The 26,017-nt window shown below is 41.1% G+C and overlaps 1 protein-coding gene across 5 annotated transcripts in view; it reads right to left on the bottom strand.

Annotated features, from left to right (window-relative positions):
* Positions 1–26,017, bottom strand: part of SLC23A2 (solute carrier family 23 member 2) — a 74,547-nt gene that overhangs the window by 13,792 nt on the left and 34,738 nt on the right. For 4 of the 5 annotated variants that reach the window (XM_090054526.1, XM_090054527.1, XM_090054528.1 and 1 more), the window contains 6 exons: positions 23,981–24,079; positions 17,641–17,757; positions 14,695–14,852; positions 8,798–8,886; positions 6,882–6,952; positions 5,532–5,713 (listed from right to left, as the gene is read on the bottom strand). In XM_090054526.1, the coding sequence (XP_089910652.1) occupies positions 5,532–5,713; positions 6,882–6,952; positions 8,798–8,886; positions 14,695–14,852; positions 17,641–17,757; positions 23,981–24,079 (716 nt within the window). The remainder of the gene's footprint in view (positions 1–5,531; positions 5,714–6,881; positions 6,953–8,797; positions 8,887–14,694; positions 14,853–17,640; positions 17,758–23,980; positions 24,080–26,017) is intronic. The other variant, XM_090054529.1, reaches the window with a different exon arrangement.

The following is a 26,017-nucleotide window of genomic DNA, read 5'->3' on the forward strand; positions in this document are numbered from 1 at the left end:
AAGACTTATCTCACACACGCAAATGCAGGGTACTGTAATCTCTTGTGAACACTCCAGTCCCAAGGTACACTTCAAAAATTTGGTGCTGAAAACAAGACAAAATATATATATGGAGAAGGATGCTCTAATTATGAAGCCATTGTGCTTTAGAGTATCATAACAGAGGGGAAAAAGATAACAGGGCAGGGAGTCAAATTTAGGCCATAAGATTTTCAGAGATGGATGGGGCAGACGCCATTCTTCACAACTCCTCCAGCTTGTTCTGTCACTATCCAGGGCCAGGTCTACAAGAAGCACCAAGTCTGGCCCTCCTGAACAGGCAGCGGAGGGAACTCAGAGGTCAGACCAGCACACAAACAGAGCTTAACCAAGCTGGTATTTATATAAAGCCCACCACCTCCAAATCACTTTACAGCTTTAGTCAAATTAAAATCACCAGCTGCTAGATGTTGACTCAACTGTTAAGGACTTCATTTTTTCAATGCATTTGCCTCGCAGCACGTAAAAGTAACATTTAACAACCTATGCATGAGTGCAGGGTGAAATGTACCTTGGTACAGCCTGGCAGCTTACCGCTTCTGCACCACTTCAGTTCCTGAAACAGGGTTTAAGTGGTACTTGGAGTGCGTGCAGGCTCTCTGCCATGTGAGTGTCACTTAGTCAGAGAAGATATTTCTTAAGGTTAAATGCAGGAAAGCTGCACGCTCCGTTTGTGATGCTCAGATCCTGAATCCCCCTTGCCATTCCATTGTTAAAATCTTTACAGTAAGGTCTTCCCCCCCCCCACCTCAGAACAGAGATTATTCAATTAACCAAACCAAACAGAACAAATACATCTGCCCAAGTGAAACCAATATGCATCAATGCCACACAAGACCATACCTAGCTGGGGAAAATACAGCTTGGACAATTAAGAGACACAAGGCAATGTGAGTTCACAATCTGTTTTGCTCAACAGACTTTCACAGGGAAAAGACTAAGAGAAAAACCCTGTCTCCTTCCCTTACCTGAATGACAGGCAGCACAGAGCTGTATGCAAAATCCATTCCAACTCTCACTGACAAGTAAGCTGCTTTAGGAAAACACAAAGACTTTTTTTCTTGAGGCTAAACTCTGACTGGTATTTCAGAGATTTTCTTTTGGTCATAAAATGCTAATGCGCTTAGCAGGGTTTTAAAATAATAAAATCTTACTGCAGAGCACACACTTCAAGTCACTGTTGCTCATGCTCTGAAAGGAATAAACATTATATTCTACTCAACTTCTGAAGAGCTGAGAACAGTTTTAATGAAATTATTTGGCTATGTTCTTAACCACCCCAACTGCTGATAAGGCCATAGTCTGAATCTCAAGAAGAAGCATGGTCTATGCTACTATGAACTATTACTTTATATTATGCAGGCCCTAAACAACATACTTGCCCTGAGACTGAGCCAGTCCAGCACCTGGAAGTCAAATGAGATACAGAACTACAGTTAAGTTGTCCTAAATATAACAGCTTTTATGAAACACTAGGAGTAGGTTACATCATCATTTTAAAGATCTGTAAACTTTGCCCCTTCCTTTTTCCTGCTCAAGATCCAACTTCTGTCCAGGAGAAACAAGAGAGGCTTTTGTTCTCTCCAAAATGCCAGGTACAAAGAGTTCTTCACAGGAGGGGTGTCACTGACTGCCTTGACCCCTGATTGAAGTCTGAATGATAAAAGGTACCTGTTCTTTGCATAGGTTAGATTTTTTCATCTATCTGAGAAACACCTGAATGACAGATGTGCTCTAGAGTGTCTGTAAGAGTAATCCGCTTATCACTGCTACAATTCTAATGTTTTCAAGAAATTCTTCCTGGTACTTGTATTTACTACTATTCAATGGGATTGCCCAAAGGAGAAACCTACTATAAGCTTCCTACTCAGCCCTGAGTGGTTAAAGCAGAGTCACAGCTTTAATTCTAGCATGACCAGCAATTAACAGACTTCATCTCTCTCCCTCAGTGTTTTCATTTAATAAGCACAACTTTGGCTTTAAAGCCGACCTTTTAGTTTTACTGGCAGTCTATGAAATGTGTGACACATGCAACATAAAATTAAGTCACATCATCCTGTTGCTTCTGTAAATTGCTCAGGAAATTTAAAAATATTGTGAAAAACAGGATTAGCAGTTCTTTCACAGGCCCATCTCTGTATCACAAGGCAGCAATGTCCTTCTTTGCAGCACACTGAAGTAATCCTACATGTGACTCATTCTGCAAGTCAGCTAGTGTTCATTGCACTGAATTGGCTAGAGAGGTATTTTCCATCATTTTGGATATATTTATGCATTCCATCAAAACATCAACAAAAATGTATTCAACTGAGTGTGTGGATTAATTTTTCGCATTTGCAAAACCACAACTTAAATTCCAGGTTTCCATGCCATGTTTAACAAAGCTCTAGTAGTTTAGTGTAATAGTAGTTCAAATTTTTGTAGACAGCAAGTCGTTTACTTGACATCACAGCTTTCTAACGAAAAGAGAAACTACACAGAAGTAATATTTGAAATTTAAACAAAAATCTACATGACCCCTCTGATATATTAACCATACACATAATTCTTTACCTATCCCAAGTACTGGACAGGCAGACTAAACAGATCTTGGTCTGCACTAATTCTAGGACATCTACCCACCCAAGGGCCAGTGCAAATTTCATCCTACAACAACGCTTTGCCCAAACTTATTTTAAGCATCCTGACCAATGGGGCTTCCATCACTGTTTTGGCAGACTACTCTGTAAAAAAAAAAAAAAAAAAAAAAAAAAAAAAAACCAAACAAAACAAAACCAAAAAATCTTTCCCCATCTTACTTCCATCCCAACAATCCTACTGCTCGATCCTATCTACTCACTTGTTTTTGGCATTTACATCAACAGACCTTGCCCAAAACGCAGTCAAAGAAGTTCTTTCACAATCAGAGGACAGTTCCAGTCTTGTTATGCATCAGTAGTACAAAAATTCTGAAAATCTATTCTGTCAAAGGACCGGGAAGCATTCAGCTGGCCAGCAGAAAGTATGCCAGGCAGGACTACCAATGCTATCTTTCCTAAACTCCAGTAGTGACCAGGGACTTATTATTTTTACCTGATCCCATAAAAAAACACTCAAGTCTTTGAAACAGTCCAAAGCAGCCTATCTGTCCAGGATAATTAGAGGTACTGTTGCACTTGGAGGGTAAGAGGCCATGGAAATCACAAGTCAGAGGCAGCTTAACTGTGCTATTCAAGTTTATACAGACTACACAGTAAAACTTGATCAACAAGTGACTGTGTAATTCTTTAACAAGTGATTAAGTAAGGCTCTAAAGCAATGAAACTCAGGAGCTGATAAGCAGTTATGAAAAACTGAGGTCAGAGCAGAGCAAACAAGTCTCCTCCTTCAGAGCCTGGACTGTTTGAAATAAGGAATTAATTCCCCCTCTCATATTCAGTGTCAGCTGCTTGAGCAAACACATAAGGGAATTTTTATTTTTCCCAACATGTTCTCAAGGTACCAGACTAGATAATTGTCCAATCCCATCTGGGAATTCATAATGAGTGAAGCAAGTCCAGCAGGCAGGCTCGCAGACCAGAAACATTAAGTGTGGGGTGTTCAAGTGGTCTGACTGACATTTTAGCTTTTTGCAAAAAAAATAAGTTTACACTTGTTTAACAACAACCAAGCGTGGCGGGTGCAGGGATCTCACCTAGGTAAAACAGCTGGGTATTCGTATCCCACCGCTCCCACCACGTGTGGCGGGCCAGTAGGGGGCACTCCTGTGTTGAGCTGCCCACCTCCCTGCGCCCGACCACCTCCCAGACTCCGAATGCCTCCCTAGGGGCGCCTTATGCTTGGCCGACCCCTCTCCCGGAGCACACTCGCTAGTCTGGGGGTAATGTGCCGCCACCACCCCGAGAAGGGACTCTCGGCCCTGTGTCCTCGGGGAAACACAGGCCTAACAGTCCGACGGGTACTTGACCCGGTACAGGCACTTGGGGCACGTCCCCAAGTCAAGGGGGCAAAAAGTAAAGTCTCCCTTAGTCTGCAGACCTAAGGGGTCTCTCTGGCGTAATTTAGACCCACCCCTCAATAAGTCTCCCACACCGGTCAAAAAGGAGAACTTTATTGATTACAGGGGGTAGGGGAAACTAGGGTACAGGGTTGAGCAATATCTTAGAAATCCTAGAGAGCAAACAGTGTGGCTGAGGTAGCCTTTTGATTACGCATCTGTGTTACTGCCAGCTAAATATCTAATCCGATTGAGTAGCTTACTCACAAGGATCTTCCAGAGTTCTTCTGTTTCCCCTCTGGAGTCTTGGGGTGAGAGAGAGAGCTAGGTCCCGATGGCAAGGCTCCCCTGCTTTGCTGCTGCTTCACCTCATGGCCGAAGAGAGAAGAGCTAGCCTCCTCCCCCTCCCAACCTATATAGTCCCTGTGACCTCATTCACCTGGTCCAGTGGAGGTCAGCCCCAGTTGGCTGTCAGCCAACCAATTCGAAATACATCACCTGTTAGCAGGCAGATTCCAGCTCCCCAGGTAGAAACCCCCCACCCAGGTAACTGATGCAAGTCACGTAGGCAGAGGGAGCAGGTTTTCCCCCTCCCTCAGGAATGCAGCCAGTTCAAGTTACCTAAAGAGACGGGCCAGGGTGTGGTCCCCTCCGTGCTGACCCACCCTAATCAAATGGTTGCTGCTCAGAGATTTTAGTCACAGTGTCACAGGGCAGATTTTGGGGAGAAACAAGGTGGCTTTCTGCCACACCAAGTACCTAACCCTAATAGACGATTACCTTTGTAACCCAATGACAAACTGATCCCAATGCAGGAAAACAACACTGCAATGACAGCACTGACTCAGAAGTACCAGCACTTTGATGACCTCATTGATCTCACTTATCACGCTGAAGTAACATGGTTAGATTCTGGTGCTATTAAAATTAATTATTTCATTGTTGTGCACTGACAGCAATTAGGAAGAGGTAAAGAGCTGCAGCAAAGACCTCAGTCAATTTGCGACTTGCTGTACAAATTAACACACAAAAAGGAAAGGAGACTTACTAAGTCAAAGAAGAACGTAGAAATAAAGACCAGAAGCCAGTAATAAAGTTTGAAAAACAAGGTATTTCCTCAGTGACTGACACTAAACATCAACCTATAACATGTATGGCGATAAACAGAATGCAAACAGGACAGTGACCGAACAAAAAAGCATGTGTTTTTTTTTTTTGGTCTTTGGAAAAAGCTCTCAACATGTGTAGGGAACTACAGCAGAGAGCAGTATGCAGGCCAGTTCACCATTACCAAGGGATGAGAGATCACAATTAACAATATGCAAATACAACTCTTCACACTGTAGGTTTGTGCCCACGCCACCAAATAACAATGACAGGCTGTTCAAAAGAAGTAGCAAATTGAATGTTTGCAGTGTAACTCCTTTTTTAAAACTGTTTTTTTCTTTAGAGGGTCCATGAATTGTACCAAAGCAGTAACAGTCAGTCAAAGTCAACAATACCCAAAGGTACTTACAACATAGCTATACCCCAGTGTTTGCCTGCTCTCTCCCCAGCTGCCTGGAAACCAGAGAGACCAATGAGGGCCACCGTCGGTGTAATGGTCAGAGGTCCAATATATCTCAGCAGAGCTCCAGGAAGCCCAAGGAAACCAATCACCACTTCTATCAAGGAGGACATGATAATAGCACCTTGAATCTGAACACACAGAGAATAGGAAAAGACAGAGTTTAATGACACTGAGGATACAAAACATTTATTTTTTCTGCTCTGGATTATAAACTGCAATTAAAGAATTCAGTGACAAAGAAGAAGACAGCCAATTGTTTTTGTCATACAACAGCTCATTATGATTAAGTGACTTATTGCTTAAGCATAACACTTATGTTTTTCTGCACAAAACTATTACACAACAGACCAGTGGGCCAGTCTGGTAGTTGTGTGGATAGCACATCACACTGTCATACAGGAGACCTGGGTTCCAGGCTAACCTTTAAGCTCTCAGATCGAACCGGCAAGGGCTGGTGGCGCCACGGAGGTGATGCTCTTAGCTCCTAGGGGCAGTGTATGCTGCATTGTTCACAAGTGCTCCTTAGAAGCTGGTATAGAGCAGCGTTGTGGTCTCAGGAGACTGTCAGCCCTCTTGGCTGCAGGGCTCTTGGCAGGATGGAGCTATGGTTTGAACATGGGGAAGAGAGAGGGGTTGTTTTTAATTAAGAAAGTTTGCAGCCCAAAGCAACGGGATGGGAGATAAATTCCATGAGACACGCCTTGATTTGGACTACGCTATCTATCACTCGATAGTGTGATGCCTGGGCTCAGCACTCATCTGAGACTCTGTAAAGGATGAGGAAGTTCACACTTAAATGGTGGGAGTGGAGAAGGGCTTGGACACTCAGCAAGTCTCTTGGGAGAATCAACGTCCTATCAGAACTGTATCCAACTTTAGAAAATCTCTTTTTAGTGAGGTTTCTAAACAGCAGGAAATTTTCTGTAGGAAGCAGCCTACTGAATTACTCAGCAAGAGTAGGCAAGTCATTTGATAGCAGCTAATGCCTTGTTTAACACTTACAGGTGAGCACAAATTGAAAAATGATAAAAGCAGCAGAATACTAGCCTCTCGTGTATTTGACTGGATATAATTTTGAATGTGGTAACTAACTCGTTGCATTTGCTTTTCAGCAACGAACAAACAAGTTGGAAATATTCATATTTGCATGAAGCGAATAAAGGGAAATATCCAAATCAAATGATAGCGGAAGAAGAAGTGATCAACTTAACAGAAAAACAAGAATATGAAGATGCTTGGATGAGAATTCTCAACTGAAATGGCATGATCAATAGTGAAAGGTCAATTCCACGTTACCTCTCGTATCCTGGGATACCAGATATGTTCGGTGTGAAGCAGCTCTGCTGTTCCATTAGTAACCGCTATTGCTTATAAAAACAAAAAATAAATGTTTTTCATTGCCACGCCACACTTTGGTTTGTTATTACCGAGCAAGGTAAAATCTAACCTAACACGATAGCAAATTTTGTTGTTTTCGAGCATTCCCTGTTCATGACTACTTACTCTCAAAGTAAGAAATTCCCCATGTCGAACCCACAGAATAGCATCTTCCTACAAAATGTGCAATTCCCAAAGGCTAGCCATTAACTCAGCCCACTTTACTAGAGTGGAAAGTGTCCAAGGAGGACTCTCTTTATTCTAGTGCAGAACTGAATTGGGAAAGTTTTCATAGTGAGAATTACTTGAGTGCATAACGCATCTCAAACAGTCCCAAACTGTTTAAAATTCAGCTAACTAGGGGAACACTAAAGAACTCCTGTTTTGAGAGTTAGAAGCAGACAATGGTTATTTTCAAACACAAACTGAAGATGACCAACATTACTAGACACAGTAACTTTTATTAACCAACAGCTTACTTGATTTTCAACAGAGCAATAAGCAATAGCAGGATACGTACAGGTTGGCTGTTAACAGGGCACTATGGATAAATCATTTTGGGAATATATTCAGCAGCCGCATAAACTGCCAATATGCACCTCTTATATGGCTCACCACCTCTGGCACCTTATTGGGTTAAGTTTTCTAACACCCATGGCTTGTTTTCCTGCACTAGCAACTTTACTTCACAAACATATTTACATATTTGATAGCTTTCTCCTAAAAGGGCAAAAGGGAAAGTTAAGAGACTATGGGAAATACAACAGAATTCAGCACAAAGTGAATTAAGAGCACTGAAATTACTTCCGTGCCAGTCTTTTAACTGAAACACATTTCAAGACAGTCCAGACAGTGAAGTTTAAAACACATTCTTCATCTAAAATGTGACTATGCACTGGAGCTAAAAACACTCAAGACACCAGAGTTGGTGCAGAAATGGTGCAAGGACTAATGTGGCCTAATTCTTTTATTTTATATATTTATTTATTTTTAACTGGCAATGGTACATGAGGTAGAAGCCACCCAGGCTGAGTACTTCAGTTCCCTGCCGATTATGAGGAAAGAGGAATTAAAACAAAGTGCCTACTTCAAAGGTCTGCCAATTAGCTCAGTCTTAATCAATGTAATTAATGCATAGGCTGGTAAACTGAGGGTTTTTTTTGACATTTTCCATAGAAAAACTCTCATGGGCATTAATTTTATTTCTATCCTTTCATTCTTTTTAAGCGAGCCCTGTATCTGTTTTTGCCATATCTTGCCCAGGATTAACGACAGACTAATTGGCCAGGTAATTAGGGATTTATCCCGCTCATTCTCTTTAAACACTGTCCCAACATTAGAACTTGTCTAACCATCGATGATTTCTGTGAATATTGACACTGGTGAGTTCTGCAGTCATCTCTTACAGCACCCAGGTGGGAGCAATACAGAACTGCCCATCTCTTGCTGGTATCGCTCAACATTCTTCCTAGTTCCTAATGGAAGACAAACTACCTCCTCATCCTGCTTCTTTCTGAATAAGGTATAAAATATTTACCAAGTCCTTCTATCTTTTCTGCATCAAGTATTTTTGTCATTTCCGTTTAATGCCGGGCCGAAGCCACTGCTAGTATTTCCCCTGTTCTTAAGACACTTTAAAAATGGTTGCTCATTTCTTTCAAAGTTTAAATGTCATGAACTACGGTATGTTATTCCTAGTCTCCACTCATCTCAGAGAGAGTGGTCACTGATGCATCAAGGGATATGTTAGCAACAAATCAGATGCTTCATTCTGGGTAACATCGATCACTTACTGACAAGTTAGTACAGAACTACCATACATGACTTGCATTTACCTGTGTTATTACATTTCCACTTCTCCAAAGAGAGAATAGCTCGGGCAGGTGCTAAGAAAGCGAAAGCACTGGCTTGAAATAAGGGTAACCTGAAGGAAATATAAAGATAAGATGGAGACTCTCATAATTTGCCATTTCATAACATTTAGCCCACAGATGTTCTTAGTTAACCTTTCCTTATTAACTCTTTTTCCCCGGTGGTTATTAGATTCTTGAATTAGACATTTCTTTTTTAAAAGGAGCAGGAGGGCAAATTGTAGCTCACGAACCATCACAAAGAGCTGTAAGAGCTCACAGACTAAAACAAATGAAAAGGAACAGCCAGTATGCTATCTGGGACAGAGCTACTGTGTGCTGGTCCAACAAAACCTGCTCCATGGGAAAAGCAGCAGGGCACAAAGGGTATAAAACACCATGAGTTTGCCTGCTTAGGTGCCCACCATGCAGAATTACAGTATCTAACTGTTTAAAACATTTTCCTGAGAGAGGCAAGTTGTTCATGCAAACTCCAAGAAGAATAACTCACCTTAACTGCATGACTTGTATTAAAAGCATTCATAATGGCTGCAGTCAGACCTAGACAGGTTACAGGGGTGGGTGGATGACAATAGGATGGGATTCAACACTGACAAGTGCAAGGTGCTGCACCTGGGGAAGAAGAACCAGCACCATACCCACAGGCTGGGGGACTCCCTCCTTGTTAGTGCAGAGGCAGAAAAGGATCTTGGAGTCATTATTGATGCCAAGATGAACATGGGCTGGCAGTGTAGGGATGCAGTCAGGAAGGCCAACCGCACCTTGTCATGCACCCACAGATGCATCTCAAGCAGGTCCAGGGAGGTGATCCTCCCCCTCTATGCAGCACTGGTCAAGCCGCAGCTGGAGTACTGCATCCAGGTCTGGGCACCGCACTTCAGGAGGGATGTGGATAACATGGAGAGGGTCCAGAGGAAGGCAATCGCATGGTCAGGGGGCAGCAGGGTAGGCCATACGAGGAGAGGCGATGGGACCTGAACCTGTTCAGCCTCCACAAGAGAAGGCTGAGGGGGATCTAGTGGCCTATTACAAACTAGTCAGGGGGGACCAGCAGGCATTGGGGGAGTCCCTGTTCCTCCGAGCACGACCAGGAGTGACCAGGAATAATGGTCACAAGCTGGCAGAGGGTAGATTTAGGCTAGATATCAGGAGGCGCGACTTCATGGTTAGGGCAGCTAGGATCTGGAACCAACTTCCAAGAGAAGTGGTGCTGGCTCCTACCTTGGGGGGCTTTAAGAGGAGGTTAGATGTACACCTTGCTGGGGTCGTTTGACCCCAGTGCTCTTTCTTGCCATGGCAGGGGGTCGGACTTGATGATCTGCTCAGGTCTCTTCCCACCCTAGAAACTATGAAACTATAAATTGGTCATTAAGCGAATGCATAAATAATTAAGTAGATAAGAACTGATAAGCCATTCCATGTAGTAAAATTTGAAACCTGCAATGATTTTAAGACCTTTTAAACAAAGTTATTTTGAAAACACAAAGTACTTTCACAAACAGTCATAATTCCGTATTTATTCTACAAGCTGCAGCGTGCAGAGCCGTCAGACACATTAAGATACGCTGCTAAAAAGCAGCATTTAAACTGTTCTTTTAAACACAGGTTTTGAAGGGGTGCAGGCAGAGTGAGGGGGGAAAAAAAAATCATACAGCCCTTTTTCAAAAGCTGATACTGAACCTTGGTACACTGGGCACTTACAGTTCAAGTCAGGCGTTGGCTACTGTTTCTACTTTATGGTTGCTTTTACAGCCACAATTAAAAATCCTGATATCTGCAGAAGCAATAGTCCAGGGAAAATGCAAACTTAGCAGGCTCAGCTAAACAGCATGAACCAGGAGGGCTGTGCAAAGCTTCAGTCCCTGATCTGATTTGGCAGAGATTCAGCCCTACTCAGTGGCCAAATCTCTGAATCCAAATAGAATCAGAGGACCCTTTAATCTCTCTGAATTGACTTGGAGAGATTTGGAAAGATTCAGACAGAAACAGCTTTAAATGCTTTTTCTACATACCTCTAGGTACCATGAATGCTGCGATACTGGGGCAGATGGAGTGCCCCACAGGAGTGCGGGGGGCTCTTGTGGCCAACTGCTGAGCAGGGGGTGTGTGGGAGGGCGGCCCCAGGGTGCTCCCCAGCAGACCTGGAAGTAGACTAGAACTACTTCTGGTCCACTTCCAGGTTTGCCGCTGAGGATATGGAGGGCCTCATGCACCCCAGCATTGCAGCAGTCACGAGCCACACTGGTACCTCAATGTATGCAAGAAAATTTTTTTTTTAAAGCTGTGTCTATGAATCAGCATCGAATCTTCAGATTTGGATTTGGCCGAATCAAATCAGGGACAGTGATCTGAATCAACTAATTGAATGACTGTCCCTGATTCGGGCTGAATCCGAATCAAATGGGGCCCGTTCGCACACCCCTAATGAACAGTGCAGAACAACAGAAAGAAAAGCTGTGGAAGCAGAAACATGAAAGGCTCCACAACCTATAGGAAATGCACTTCAGTTACGGGAGGTGAAGAGGTGCCAGGCAGAATAAAACCAAGACACATGGGTTCAGGGAAACAAGGGGAGATGAAACATGTGCTATAAAGTCTACATGTGCAGTTGGGAAGTGAGTTCAGAACTCAATTATGACAGGTAAGGTCTTCTCTCAGAGAAGGTGCTCCACTCCCACTGAGAACTGAGAAAACCCAGTTGCATAAAAGTGTAAGTACATGCAGTGCATGGGGTATCTATAAACACCTTGCTCGCACTGTCCTCTAAATATTGGCTAATATTTCCTATGTGGGCTTCTTCTTTGGGCAAAAAGCTAAACATTACCTTTGATGAGAGGAAATGGTAGTAGCTATGAGTGAATAATTTACCTTATCCCTTTGATGTTCACTGGACAAACAGTGCATACTGAAGCCCCCTGAAAAATGCTAAATACCTTAAAGACAGTGTTGGAGGGGGAAAGGGCAAGGATCATAAGGAAGAAATCAGTATAATCCCAGCTTTTATTTAAAGACATTGTTGCATGTCTTAAAATTCACCTGATCTGCATCACAGCCTTGACATTAGTGCTGAAACTATGCCCCGAAGGTACTATATTGCAAAACAGCAACCAAGTACATAATTAAGACCACACAAATGCATTAAGCGCATGCATTAACCAAACCTAGAACAGGCCCGAGGTAGTTTCAACATCAACTCTGAACTTCCTATTTCACTGAGATTTTTGCAGCAACTCTACTCAACACAGAACTTTTGAATGCAATTAAAGAGTTGTTTTAGAAATAAATTAATTATTTTAAATGCAACTATGCTCTGATGTTATGGTAACGGGACTGTCAAAAAACCTAACACAGAGGTATGTTTCTTGTACAGATTTAACCTACCAGACCATAATGGTTACTTTGGATCCCATCCAACTTTTTGAATTAATGCATACTTTATTCAATAGCTTCAATTCCTAAAATTAGTATGGATTCCAGATTAACTACAAATGACTCCAGATGCCAAGTTAAATCAATTTCTAAAGGACTTTTAAGGGAGCGGAATTTGACATTTTGAAATCACAATGGCTTTACTTGCTAAATACTTCTCAGTCGACAGGATTGCCAGTAAACCTTTAAGAACTGCATGTAGAATACAGTGGCTATATTCAAGTCTCATCCAAATATAACTGACAGAAATCACGTGCTATCAGTTACTAGACGCTCAGCCACTAAAACTTTGTTTTAACCCCAAGCACAAAAGTGTTTTTTTAGACAAGTGTCCTTCACAGAGCACCCAAGAATAAGACAAGCAAATAAAAAACAAAACAGCCCAGACCCACAACACTTAGAGAATTTCGGCAAGGCAGGATGGTGACTCTTAGGCAGTTTAATAAATACTTCTGAAATTAACCCAAACTACTGGTCTGCGATGTATGCAAGCTGTTCTTTGACTGTAAATGAAGGTCCGAATAAAGGTGCAAGATCAGGAATTCAGCAACATTTGCAAAAAGCACTGGAGTGGCTATAAACTCCAGCAGAGATGCTCACTTTAACTGGGATTAGAATGAAGACAATGAGGAGACTTCCATGTTTTACTGTTCTCCTGTCTCCTTAATAAGCAGTTGCTAACAGCTAGGAGTAGGTCTATTTTAGAATTTAGTATATTTTGACTGAATGTAACAAGTGAGTCAGTCAATGGGGATACAAAACAAAACAAATAAGAACTAAAATCTGCAGGACAGAAGCTGATAAACATCTGCAAGGAAAAAAATCTTCTGAGAAAAAAAGTGGCACATTTTTTACTCTTCTTTCTAAATGTGTCATCTACACCTTTCTGTAGTCTGCAGTTGATGAATGAAATATCAAAGCAGCTTTCAAGAAAACTAAGGGGAGGAAAAGAAAAAAAATGTTTTCTAAGGAGATGGAAGGGAAATGAGAAAACACATTAGCTGCATGCCTTCTCAAGACTTGAAAATGAACCAACAACAAAAATGTTCAATTCAGGAAACCTGAATTGTTTGGAAAGGGTTGGGTTTTCTGAGCTGATCACCTTCCCCTGCTATTCTAAAGGATTTGTTTAAAGGGCTTGCCTTTCTCGCCCTGCTGAGTAGGTCTCCTCCACCCATGGATTCTGTTTCTCGAGTAAATCTTTTATGTTTGGACTATGTTGTCCGCTTTCTGTCAGATTTCATCTTGTATCATTTTTGGACTGAAAAAAGAGATGTTTGAAGAGCAAAACTCATAATAATGGAACATGTTAATACAATGAGCAATCTTCTAGACTTTTTCCTTGGCTACATTCGAAAGAACGCAGACATAGCCTTGTGCGTTTCCTCCATCCTTTCCTTTTCACATACAGGGTCAAAAGTTTAGGCAAATATTTCTTTGAAAGTCTTTCTGCAGTACTCCATGTACAGTTTTAACAATTTTGATATTTTACAGCTGACTCCTAGTAATTTCCTCTGTTTTGGGAAATGCAGCACATCCATGAAAGCCAGTCAGTCTTTGATACAGCTTATTAAAACTGCAGACTAAAAGGAGTCAGAACCCCAGCAAGCTAGTTTAATGGTGATGCTCCATCCCAGGCAAAGAATACCAGCAGCTCTGGGCAGCTAAGGAATATAAACATTGTTTCGCTCCTCCATACACAGAATCTACTGAAATATGTAGGTTAGTGGCAGAAACTAAGGTCAGGGACCAAGTCACCTTTCCCTTTTCTTACTGGCTGTTATATTGTGAATCACTTCATAAGTGAAGTAGCCAAAGTCAAGAATCCTGAAAGAACAGAAATGTCTTCATCTGCATCTCACCTTTCATTCCAACTACAGGATTAACTATGCAGTTCACCCACTTCTTTCCCTCTAGACTCTTGAAGTGGCAGAGATGTACACTGGCATATTAGTCTATACATGTTGAACTCCAGAGATCCTACTATCTCACCACACTTTGCCAATCATATTACTAAAACTGTCATATCAGAACATGACAGAAGCAGCACAGCTTCCACCTTTGAAAATAACTGGAAGTTATTTTGGTTCCTAGTATAAACGTGCTAAAGAATCACCCTTTACACAGGGAGGTGTGATTTTTTTTCAGAGCTTCTCCATCTTTTCTCTCCTGTTTTTTTTTTGTTCTGCCTGGTGCCTTCCATCCATTAGACTCACGTGTCCCCCATGTAGCCTTTGTGTCTTTACTGCCACTTTGTTGCGAAACTTTTCCCAATTGGGATGACAGGTGCATTCCCCAGTCATCTTGCATTTGAACCATTACCTGGTATTTTGCCCTCATCCTGATAAAGTTACATACATTTACAGATATGTACTATGACAACCCACATCTTAACAACAACAGTAACAAAAAAAAGAGAGTTCTGATCTCACCTGCACCCAAAAGTTGTTTGTAATAAAGTAGTGATTCCCACGCAGAAGAAAATGGTCCCAATCAGTTGGCTGGTAGCCCACTGGTCAAACCCAACACACATGGCATCAGCTAGCAAAAAGGGTACTGCTATGGTTCCACTAAAACATGTCAGGTAGTGCTGTGAAAAGCAAGAAGGCATGCCTCATTAATACACCTAAAAGTACATATAAAATATAAACAAATCATTATGTTTTCTTGTGTGTTCAGCTAATTCTAGCCAGCTACTAATGACTCCTACTTCTGGACAACAAATTACACCGCTAACTGGTTACTGTTCTCATTCTTGACAAGCGAGTATCTAGAGTGAGTATTTAGATAACCGAGCTGAAGCAGTTTAGAGATTTAAACAGACACACCACTCTCTCCACCTTTCAACATGCTTACACATGAATTCAGAATACATTTAAGAAGTTATTGAGCAAGAATATTATGTTGTAGATAGGATCTCAACTGATAAAAACAGGGCAAATTGTGCATTTATTCTGCTTGGAGCCATGTAGTTTAATAAAAAGAGTACTCTGTTTAGGTTTGTTTAAAAAAGAATTCAAAAAACCCAACCCCTCTCAAAAAAAAACAAACAACAAAAACCTAGAAGAATTCCTGTGGAGTTGGCTGAACTTGAATAAATGCCAAAGTAAAAGTAGATGCCTTTATTTTCTAAGGAGTAATTTGTTTGAGGATCTCAAAGTACTATTAAACAAAAGCTCAACATTCCTGTGGGAGAGGTTTTATTAGCAGAGACACAGAGTTAGCTGTTTTTGCCTAAAGTCAGGAACAAGGCAGGGTAGATGTGCACCCTGTAGACAAACTAAGGCATATAAAGAGCGTAAGCTTTTGTGAATGAGAGCTCGGGGCTTCATCAGAGGCTTTGTTACTCGTTTGGAAAGACATAAGTGACAAGGACTCATCCAACCTCTTATCAAGTCCATGACAGTCGGTATGATAATCCAGCTACTTTTGCTATCCATTAGGCTGTACTAACTAGCAAATGTACACTATATTCAAATGCCTAAAAGATGTCCAGCAAGTTCAGCAGGCTACAGGTGCTCTTTTTCATATCTCAACATCCTTCCAATGATAGAGCTGCTAGTCATTCCAATGAACTTGCTAGTCATTCCCAGAATTAACACTTTGAAGAGATTTTAGCACCTGTACTGCATCCCTCACTGCTTTCCCCTCACCTAAATTCAAGAGATGACTTCTTGTTCTATCAATGAATGATTTTTAACACTTAGTTAAATACCCAGAGAGTGGTGGTGGATGGGTCTTTTTCCACCTGGAGGGATGTGGGCAGTGGGGTCCCGCAGGGCTCAGTCCTCGGGCCTGCACTGCTCAACATCTTCATCAGTGACTTGGACAAGGGGGTAAAAAGCACCTGTTCAAATTTGCAGACGACACTAAGATGTGGGGAGAAGTGGGAAAGCTAGAAGAAAGGAATAGGCTACAATCGGACCTAGACAGGTTACAGGGGTGGGCGGATGAGAACAGGATGGGATTCAACACAGACAAGCGCAAAGTGCTGCACCTGGGGAGGAAGAACCAGCACCATACCCACAGGCTGGGGAACTCCCTTCTTGTCAGCACAGAGGCAGAAAAGGATCTTGAAATCATTATTGATGCCAAAATGAACATGGGCTGACAGTGTAGGGATGCAGTCAGGAAGGCCAACTGTACCTTGTTATGCATCTATTAATGTATCACGAGCAGGTCCGAGGAGGTGATCCTCCCCCTCTATGCGGTACTGGTCAGGCCGCAGCTGGAGTACTGCGTCCAGGTCTGGGCGCCGCACTTCAGGAGGGATGTGGACAGCATGGAGAGGGTCCAGAGGAGGCCACTCGCATGATCAGGGGGCAGCAGGGCAGGCCCTACGAGGAGAGGTGACAGGACCTGAACCTGTTCAGCCTCCACAAGAGTAGGCTGAGGGGGATCTAGTGGCCTGTTACAAACTAGTCAGAGGGGACCAGCAGGCACTGGGGGAGTCCCTGTTCCCCTGAGCACGACCAGGAGTGACCAGGAATAATGGTCACAAGCCGGCAGAGGGTAGGTTTAGGCTAGATATCAGGAGGCACGACTTCACGGTCAGGGCGGCTAGGGTCTGGAACCAGCTTCCAAGCGAAGTGGTGCTGGCTTCTACCCTGGAGGTCTTTAAGAGGAGGCTGGATGAACACCTAGCCGGGGTTGTCTGACCCCAGCATCCTTTCCTGCCATGGCAGGGGGTCGGACTTGATGATCTGCTCAGGTCCCTTCCAACCCTACAAACTATGAAATAAAACAACAAGCATTACATAGCAGCCCAAGTAATTATTTCTTAAATGAATCTTCTGAAATTCCTGAAATGCAATAGCCGACCTGGAATATCAGTGTAGTGAAGAGGGAAATGGAGAGTAGGAAACAACAGGATGAATACCCTGCCATGAGAGGCTTATTTGCATTTAAAAGTAAGAATTAAAATTGGGCAGTATTGAAGGAGAAACTGAATAGACGCAGATATTTAAAGACACTCCCAATGGTTTTCACAGTCTCCCGCATTAACACTTTATCTGTTCTGCTTTACTCCCAGTCCATTGCCACATTACACTCAAGGAAATGGAGTAAGAATGGGCTTCAAGCTTTCCAGCTACCTTTAATAAATCAGAGGGACACAAAACCTTGAAGGTAAATTATAAGCAACTGCTCATCATCTTTATTATATTCACTCTATGAAATTAAATTAATATTAAATCTATTAAATTAATCTAGGTGGTGTCATCTGAACCCAGTGCTCTTTCCTGCCCAGAGCAGGGGGTTGGACTCGATGACCTACTGAGGTCCCTTCTGACCCTAACATCTATGAATAAATACACAGAAATTTTTTTAAAGATTGTAAACAACACCAAAGAAAAAAATCTCCACATCTTGAAAAATACCTGTAACCCTAAGAATATGCAGAGGTACCAAGGGGGAACATCCTCAATTGTGTATATCATGTCAGTTCTCTGTGCGTCTAAACTTCCACTGCTGTCCAACGTCTCCGCCAGAGAGCTCTGTCAAATTGAAAGATGGGGGAGGGGAAAAAATTAAAAGACAGCTGCAGTGAATATTACAGAAGAATAAACTGAACTGGAAATATTAGGGTACTTAAAAGGCGCTCAGAAAAACATACCTGTATTATTTCCCAAACAACATTAATTCTCATTACAGCTTAAAAAACAAATCATACCTTTGAGATGACCAGTTGATATCCTCAGTTCTACAGCTACTGCATCTGTGTATAAAAGATGCGCTCTCTCAATCTCTCTCATAACCTATCCCCTGCCTATTCATACTGACATAGTATAATGTTCACTTGTGATATAACTAATCTGGCAGCAAATTATGCCAAAGCAAATGGAGATTATCATGATAGACTTGTTTGTGTATATACATATAAAAAAGGAGAGCGTGAAAAATGAGTATGTAGAAAAACAATCAACAACGGATGTTTCAACATAAAATGGCTTTACTTACATAATAGTTCTTAACTGAGGACAAGGGACTAGTTCCTTGTTGTAACAATTACTTCCTAAGCCTACTTTGAGTTGTCTCAATCCATTTTTATCTACCAGAGTTTTGCTTTTTACCCCACAGGATCTTAGTGAAGTAGGGTGGAAGTGACCTCACAAGGCCAACTAGTCCAGCTCCTTGCTCAAGGCAGAGTCATCTCATCCTATCCCATCCAAGCATTTGTTTAACCTACTCTCAAAAACCCACAAGGATGGAGATTCCACAATTTCTCCAGGTAGCTCGTTCCAATGCTCAGACACCTTAGAAGTCACAAAGCTCATTCTAATCTCCAGCTTTCATTTCCCTGGCTACAGCTTGAGGCCATTGCACCTAGTCTTGTCCCCTACAGCCACAGAGAAAAGCCCATCTTCCTCCTCTCTATAATCACTCTTTAGGTATTTGAAGATTGTTAGCAACTCCCCCCCTCAGTCTTCTCTTCTGCAGGCTAAACAACCCTAGTTTTTTCAGCCTTTTCTCATAAGTCATAACTCCTACATGCTTAATGAAAAACATACCGATATAGTTATATCAGAGCAAGTTGGTGGTAGATTTACCACAGCCCAACCAAATTACTCTGGATTTACATAATAATTGAGATCCAAATCTGGCCTACATACTCGAATATGTCCTAGTTTGGAGGAGGTGGGTAAATGACTGAACACTGAACTACATGTCCTGACATACCTTCCAGCCTGCCCACATATTCTGCTAAGCTTCCAAAAGCAACACAGTTGTTTTCAAAATACTTCTTAGTAAATAGCGTAAAAAAAGATTAGTTTCCACACGGAAGACTTAAAGCTGAGAACAAAACACCTTGGTGCTTTTTAGTGCCAACAGCAGGAGGAAGAAATTTGATTTTTATCATTTTAAGCCCTGGATGATAACTTATGCAACACTACCTTGCCCCAATTCCCATTTGGACTGAACAAACTCATGTGAGGAAGCCTACAACCAAGTTGGGAACTCTGCCAGACCCGTGACTTCAGGTTAAGCGTTCTCCCCTTTTCACTTTTACTGCAATGCACCTAAGTATGACTCTCAAATAACCACCATTTAATTTATCCTCTAACAGCTTATGGGAATCAACTGATCCATGACATTAGCTTTCCACACCAGGGTGATTTAATAGAACACACAACTGCTTGGGCCACATTTTCACTTCTCAGGGAAGTTGCACATCAGCTTGTGGAAGAATGGAGACTTCAGGGGTATGGATAGAGTAAAATGATACAACTAGCCTAGAGGCCAACTCAAAGCAGTTGTTTAAGCGAGCACTTCTGTTTTATTAAAGCAAAAGGCACAGCTTAGGGTCACCAAGGAAGAATGGTTCCTTTTTTCTTCCAGTTAACAGACCAGCAGCACCATTAAGGTGATGTTTTCACCGATGAAAACATGGTGTGTTTTTACAGCAGGATAGCTGCTGTGCAATAGACACTCCATTATGAAAACACAATGGAGACAAGCACTTTAGATTTACTGAGTGGCAAACCAAAAGAGGTCAAGCAAGGGTAGGTGACATAGCATGTACTATACATGAAAAACTCCGAGTGGTTTATCCCAACTTACCATTTCAGAGATCTATGTGCCACGGGTTTGCTCACACAGTCTTTTTGTGTCTAAGCTTTACCAAGCCTAAGCAAAGTGATCAGAAAACTTGCAGCATTTTATCTGATCCAATATCTTTTGTGACAAGTACAAGTCTTAATCATTCTATATCACTAGTAAACCAAAAATATTTTCCATCCTCTAAATTCATACTTGGCATACTTGCAGAGATTATTTTATTTTTGAAGGAGTCTTCAACTATTGTTATAATCCTGTCTGTTTTGTCTGCAAATGACAGCTGAGTCACCGGGCTTGAGAAATCCATTCAGTCACGAGTACATGATGCATGAAGTTGTCATAGGGCATGTATCATCAACTTTTACATAACCTAAGCTTTCATTCTTAAAGAAAGTGAATGGGCTAGACCCATAATTAGTGTAAAGCCCTATCTAATATGCACCAAGGGAAAACAATTGTTATCATCTTAAATCTGCAGGGAGCCAACATCTTTGCTGCTCCTTGGCTCTTTGCTAAGCAATGGCCTGGTGAAAATCACCTGACTCCTTAATTCTGAGTCACCGGGCTTGAGAAATCCATTCAGTCATGAGTACAGCAGGATGTGACCATTTAAGTGCTACCCACAGAATCCTAAATACCACCAGCAGAACACAATATATGCTTACAGTACAGGATATTGTACACGGCAACAGTTGCGTCTAACAGTAAATGGATAATTGATAAAGTCCTTTCCTTTCAGTTTGTGTGTTTCAAGTCATAGTAAATGGTCTAAATTTGAGCAGGCTTTAATGAATAAAGTACACAGTACAAAAACCAGAGAAATATCCAGAACGGCACAGGGCTAGCTGAACAATGAATGTCAAGTGTAATATTATTGTTGCTACACATGATTATCTTGGCTTCATACTGAGTAAGAAGGGGCAATGCATGAGAACCATGGAAGAGAGATAAAAATATAATTAAGACAGACAAATACATGCTTTGAAATCTGAAGACCTCTAATTTAGTTGTGCAATTCAATTCTCAATTTTCAATAAATCTGTTTATCAGGTTTTAACTGCTACCACCGGTAGACTTCACCTTGGCCATGGTCTATAGCATCCAATATCAACACCAGATAAAACCTGCAACTTGCCAGTTGTCAAAATACCCCTTTACTGAACCATATTTAACAAGTTACTCTATTAACCAACTTAAGTGATAGGAGGAATGATAAAAATCACAGTGGCACTCTTCCCAATTAACTCAGCCTCCACAGCAGAAAGCCACCAGATTTTCTATATCCAAACCCCTAGGTCTTTGTGGGGGGCTGGTGTTTTAGACGTTTTTGTCAGCAATGATAACATTCTTCTGAAATAGATTGCAATTCAAAATGATACTGGTAATTAGCCTTTCAAAGCTATTACTAATGACACCTCAGAACTTCAAAAAGCAAACCAGGTAGTGTTACAGAAGCAGAACTACACAGCTCTAACTACTTTAGATATGCCCCTAATAGTTAACAAAGCACCCTTCCAAAAATGTTAATTATGGCCTTCCTAATAAAAAAGCACATTTCAAATCCAACGCTGATCATGAAATAAGACTGCAAGTCTTGTTTGGAATTTAGGTTAAAAACAGGCAGTGGTAAACCTGAGGAAGAGGCCAAGATGGTAAAGGAAGTCACTTGGATGTGGATGTCTAACTCCCATTTATGACTTTTGAAGTTGTTTTGCTGGTGATGGGGGAGACTTTCAAGGACAGATAGTGACAACATCACCAGTGTTTGTAGTCCTTTTATAAAATGAAAATAGAAAACACTGCTAATATTTGCCATCACCTTATTAATCATTTTGCTAGAATATCACGTTTACTGAATTGCTGCTCATCATCCTGTGCTATCCAACTCATGGCTTCTTGGAAGGGGCAGGCAGGGAAATAACACCATTAACCATAGGAAGATCTCACCCATATTAGAAATTCACGTTGTGCAGCTGAATAAACACTGGGGACCATTCTCAAGGAGCGTGATAAATTCTTAATGTTTCCTCTGCACAAACTACCCTATGCAAACTGTGTAGAACATTTAAGTCCTTATAAATGAGCATCCCTCTCAAAGCATGTCTACCAGAACAAAAAGCCTGATCACTCTTTTAACTCAGTTCCTGACAGAACCAATTCACCCAAACACAACCACACCGTCCACTACCCACATGACCCACGTAGCTATAATCTAACACCTTTAACATAATCAGCTCAAGTAATCTTCAAGGTATGGAACTGAATCTCTATGGGTACTGCAGAAGTTTGTTAGGCTCATCTACAAGCTCAGAACTGAGCTGCTATTCTCATGGGCCACTTGACAAGCAGCACCCAACTTTGTGGCATGCCTGACAGCATGGACCGTGCAAAGGTTGCTACTGCCCACCACTTCTCCCTCTCATGGAGGCATAGTGCAATCATTACATTGTATATGGATGGTATGGTGATGATGTGCATCCCTAATGCAAGGAGCAAGTTCAAGAAAGCCTGTTATGTGAATGTCCTCAACTTCCCTCAATCGATTAAGAGAGTGATTTGCCCAACGTATTTCTTTCCTTCCTGGAAGAGCAAAAGAAAACCATCATCTCTTGAAGCTCCTGGCTAGTTATTATAGTTGTTGCCACGCTCCACATAAGAGCCAAGTATTTAGCTGGTTAAAGATGAGAAGGTTTTAATCTAAAGGTGCAATTTTAAAGAGATATCATAACATTGGAACAAGAAGCTGTGCTGATGCACTGTCTGGAACTTAATGCAGGCTTCCTGAACTATGATTTGAATTTATGTGAAATATATATATGATGAACTGAAATCAACTGTTTACAGTCCAAAGTAACAGAATCAGCAAAGACTCATACTGGTTTAACATTTTCAGTCTGAGCTATTCACGTTAAATTAGAGCAAAAGTTTGTTTAGACAAAGCCTAACTCAGAGCTCATTTGATTGGAAGACCTTTTGTCTGTCTCTGTCAATGAATGTACAGATAAGCAGATAGTGGAATGAGACAATTTAGATAAATGCTGGAAAATCAAAACCAAGCCAATCGGTGTCCTTTTGATGGGAGTCTGTCTGAACAGTTAATAGTCTACCAGCAGAAGACTGAGAAAACATTAAATGGATCATATGAAGGACCTGAACCTTACTCATAATGCTTTGAGAAAATAATAAAAATGTCCTCTACTCAGAGGAAGGATCAGACACTTGGCCATATGAGAAACATGAAGAGGATGACACGTCACTACAGCCTTAATATGGACATATATGCTAGAAAGTATTTGTTTCCTATAATTCTCATTTCCACAACGTTCTAGAAAGAAAGAAAATGACCCAAAACTGCCATGTCCCAAAGGTGTCTGAATACCTTTCATCAATAATCAGAAGAATCGTTACCTTACTACAGACTCATGTAAAGATTCAAAATTACCCACATCCTCAATATGAGAGCACAGCTAAGAAATCCAACCTACTGGAATTAGCATAGCTTTGCATACAGAAACTAGGCAAAAAACTAGACTCGATGTACGACCAGTCCCTTTAAACAACTCTTTGGTAGACATTCAACCATACCACCTTGCTTGCCAAAATGCACTTTAGAAAAAGCATAAGGGTTGCAGATATTGTTCCAGTTTAGTCTGGTTGCATGCAACAAGGGACTGGTTCTGCTGCAGCTCTGTAGTTTACTGGCAGCAAGATCTTGTAACCTCAGGACCCACAGGAACTTGGGCTTTGCACAGAGGGGAAAAGCCTATGGTCTTGTGTTTCTTTTTCTTTGAGCCAATCCATTTTATCAGTCCTAAATGCTTTCAAAATAGAAGAGGTGTATGAGAGGATATAAATTTCTGGATGTACAGATCACATAAAAAGGCCACACATTGCTGAAAGCTACTAAAAACAGCATATTAGGCATTAAGAAAGCTGTCTGTGCACCCTAATGTTTTTGCACCTCAGCTTTTGAATTCCCATAACCTAGAGTCGGACTCCACCTGAAGGTAAACTCCCACGTTAATCCAAGTCAATGTACTTCAGCACCGCCATCATGAGAACTAATGACAACACCATGAGACAGAGAAACAACAGATGGGAGTCTGTCTGAACAGCATAGCAGTACTAGCTGTATAATGTATTTAAAATTTACATATGTACCTTTTCAGCTATGCCATTTTCTGTGGTGTAAATTGCCATGAGCTCTGTGTCCTCTGTATCCTGATCACCACTGGATGTTGCTCCACCGTTTATCACAACCTTAAAAAGAAAAAAACCCCACACAACTATTTTAGCTTGGTAAAGATGAAGATTTCTGCGCAGACCTGTTTGATGTCAAGCAATGCTGAAAATATGCCGAGTTAATCAACATTAAGAATGAAATCAACTTCAGAACAAAATATCAAGTAATGAGCATCGTAGAATTTACATAAGCTCTACATTATCCTGGATAATAAAATGCGACTGTGGCATTAAGATTGCTCTTCACTTATACCCAAACTGTAGTTAGGATATGGAGACAAGGAGGAGTGGTGAATCAAAGAAACAGTTTCCAAAACCAATGAGAAAACACAGATAAACACAGTCTGTCACACTCACATTTCAATCTTCATCAGTTGATTAGCAACAACAACAAAAAAAAAAAAAAAGAAAAAATCCAAGTACAAGTCTCCTGCTTTTAAATATCTTTGTCTCAGTGTAAAGGTATGTGGAGACTGCTGCAATATCCTGTTAAAACCCCCTACAGTGCCTCCACTTTTGTTACTGGAATTATTTATTCTTCTTATCCTGTGAACAGTGTGTAAGTATATAAAAAAGAGCCCCTCTTCCACTATCAAGGATATCAAGTCCTAGTCAATTGAAGTTCACATGCAAACTGAAGCCCAAACTGCAATCAATACAGAGCTCACTATTAATCTTCCACAGCAGAACAAAGATAACACGTACAGAATTATCAAGTTAGCACTGGGGACAGAAAATAGCAGAGACAATACTGAAAAGCAATAAGGATGGGAGCTAATTTGCTATTCTCTCTATGGAAGACATTAACTCTCCATAATATATTAAAAATTACATTTTTAAACTAAAAATTCTACGCCAGCTATTTCACATTAGGATGCAATAAAATAGATTCATAAAAACATGACCCCATTGGCAAAGTTACTGGCTTCAAGATTTCAAGTTGAGGCCAGGATTTCACCCAGAAATGCAACAACATGGCACCTATCTGTACAGAATCTCTGTGCCATATGAGACAACTCAGCTGTAATGCTCAATTACACAAGAAAAAAACTGAAGGGGGATATACAAAAAAGTCCTACAGAAAAAGTCTTGTTCAAAGGGAAGAGTACACTGAACAGCAATGTACAAGATGTACTGTACCAAGATCCCCCACTGCCTATCCCTGTGAATACAGTTGCACCAATGCCCACCATTTTTTAAAAGAACATCCTCAAAGTATGTGACATATCACCAAATTATTTGGCTAAGAGAAGACTGATCTTAAATATCAGTCTCTCTCAAACCTATGTAATGCAGTAGCTAAACATAAGAAAGTTTTACTAAACTGGGTCTGTGATCATGAATTCAAAAACAGCTTTAGCTGAACTTCAGTGAATATAGAGAATTGTTGGCTTCCTCGAAAGAAGGAAAGGGAAAGATTTGGTTAAGTTCTAATACAGTCTTCAGGAGGAGCAAAGTAAGTCTTTGAAAATTAAGTCTCCCTTTATTATGGAATATTTTAATATACCACCGTGAAGTCAATGGTGTGAATTTTCCTGAGCCCCATCCATCTCGTTTTAGATAGCTTATTCAATAAAATGTCAAAGCACATGGGAAACATTTTCCAGTCTGACTTGTGCAGAGGATTACTTGCTTTTCCCTTAAAACCTTTAATAAACCAGAAACAGGATGCCAAGCATTTCAATCTGTTATTGAATTCCAGGCTTCTAGTTATGGAACAAATACTAATTATCTGAATAATATAAAACACTGGTCTTTTTATAGGCATGTAAGCAGCAGGAGACTACTTTAACTTAAGTGTATATTGTGATAATCAATTGAGTTTCTGAATAAACCAATCCTTACTTCATGCTTGAAATTACATGTATACAACATGAACTGCAGTGTTCAGCATTTCCAGTGTTGCCAAAATTCCTGCAGAAAAATAAATATATAAAAATGCCCCAGCTTATGGGT

Source organism: Crocodylus siamensis, chromosome 6, assembly GCF_052110815.1.
Source record: "Crocodylus siamensis isolate JL-2025a chromosome 6, ASM5211081v1, whole genome shotgun sequence".
In the NCBI taxonomy this organism is placed as follows: domain Eukaryota; kingdom Metazoa; phylum Chordata; order Crocodylia; family Crocodylidae; genus Crocodylus; species Crocodylus siamensis.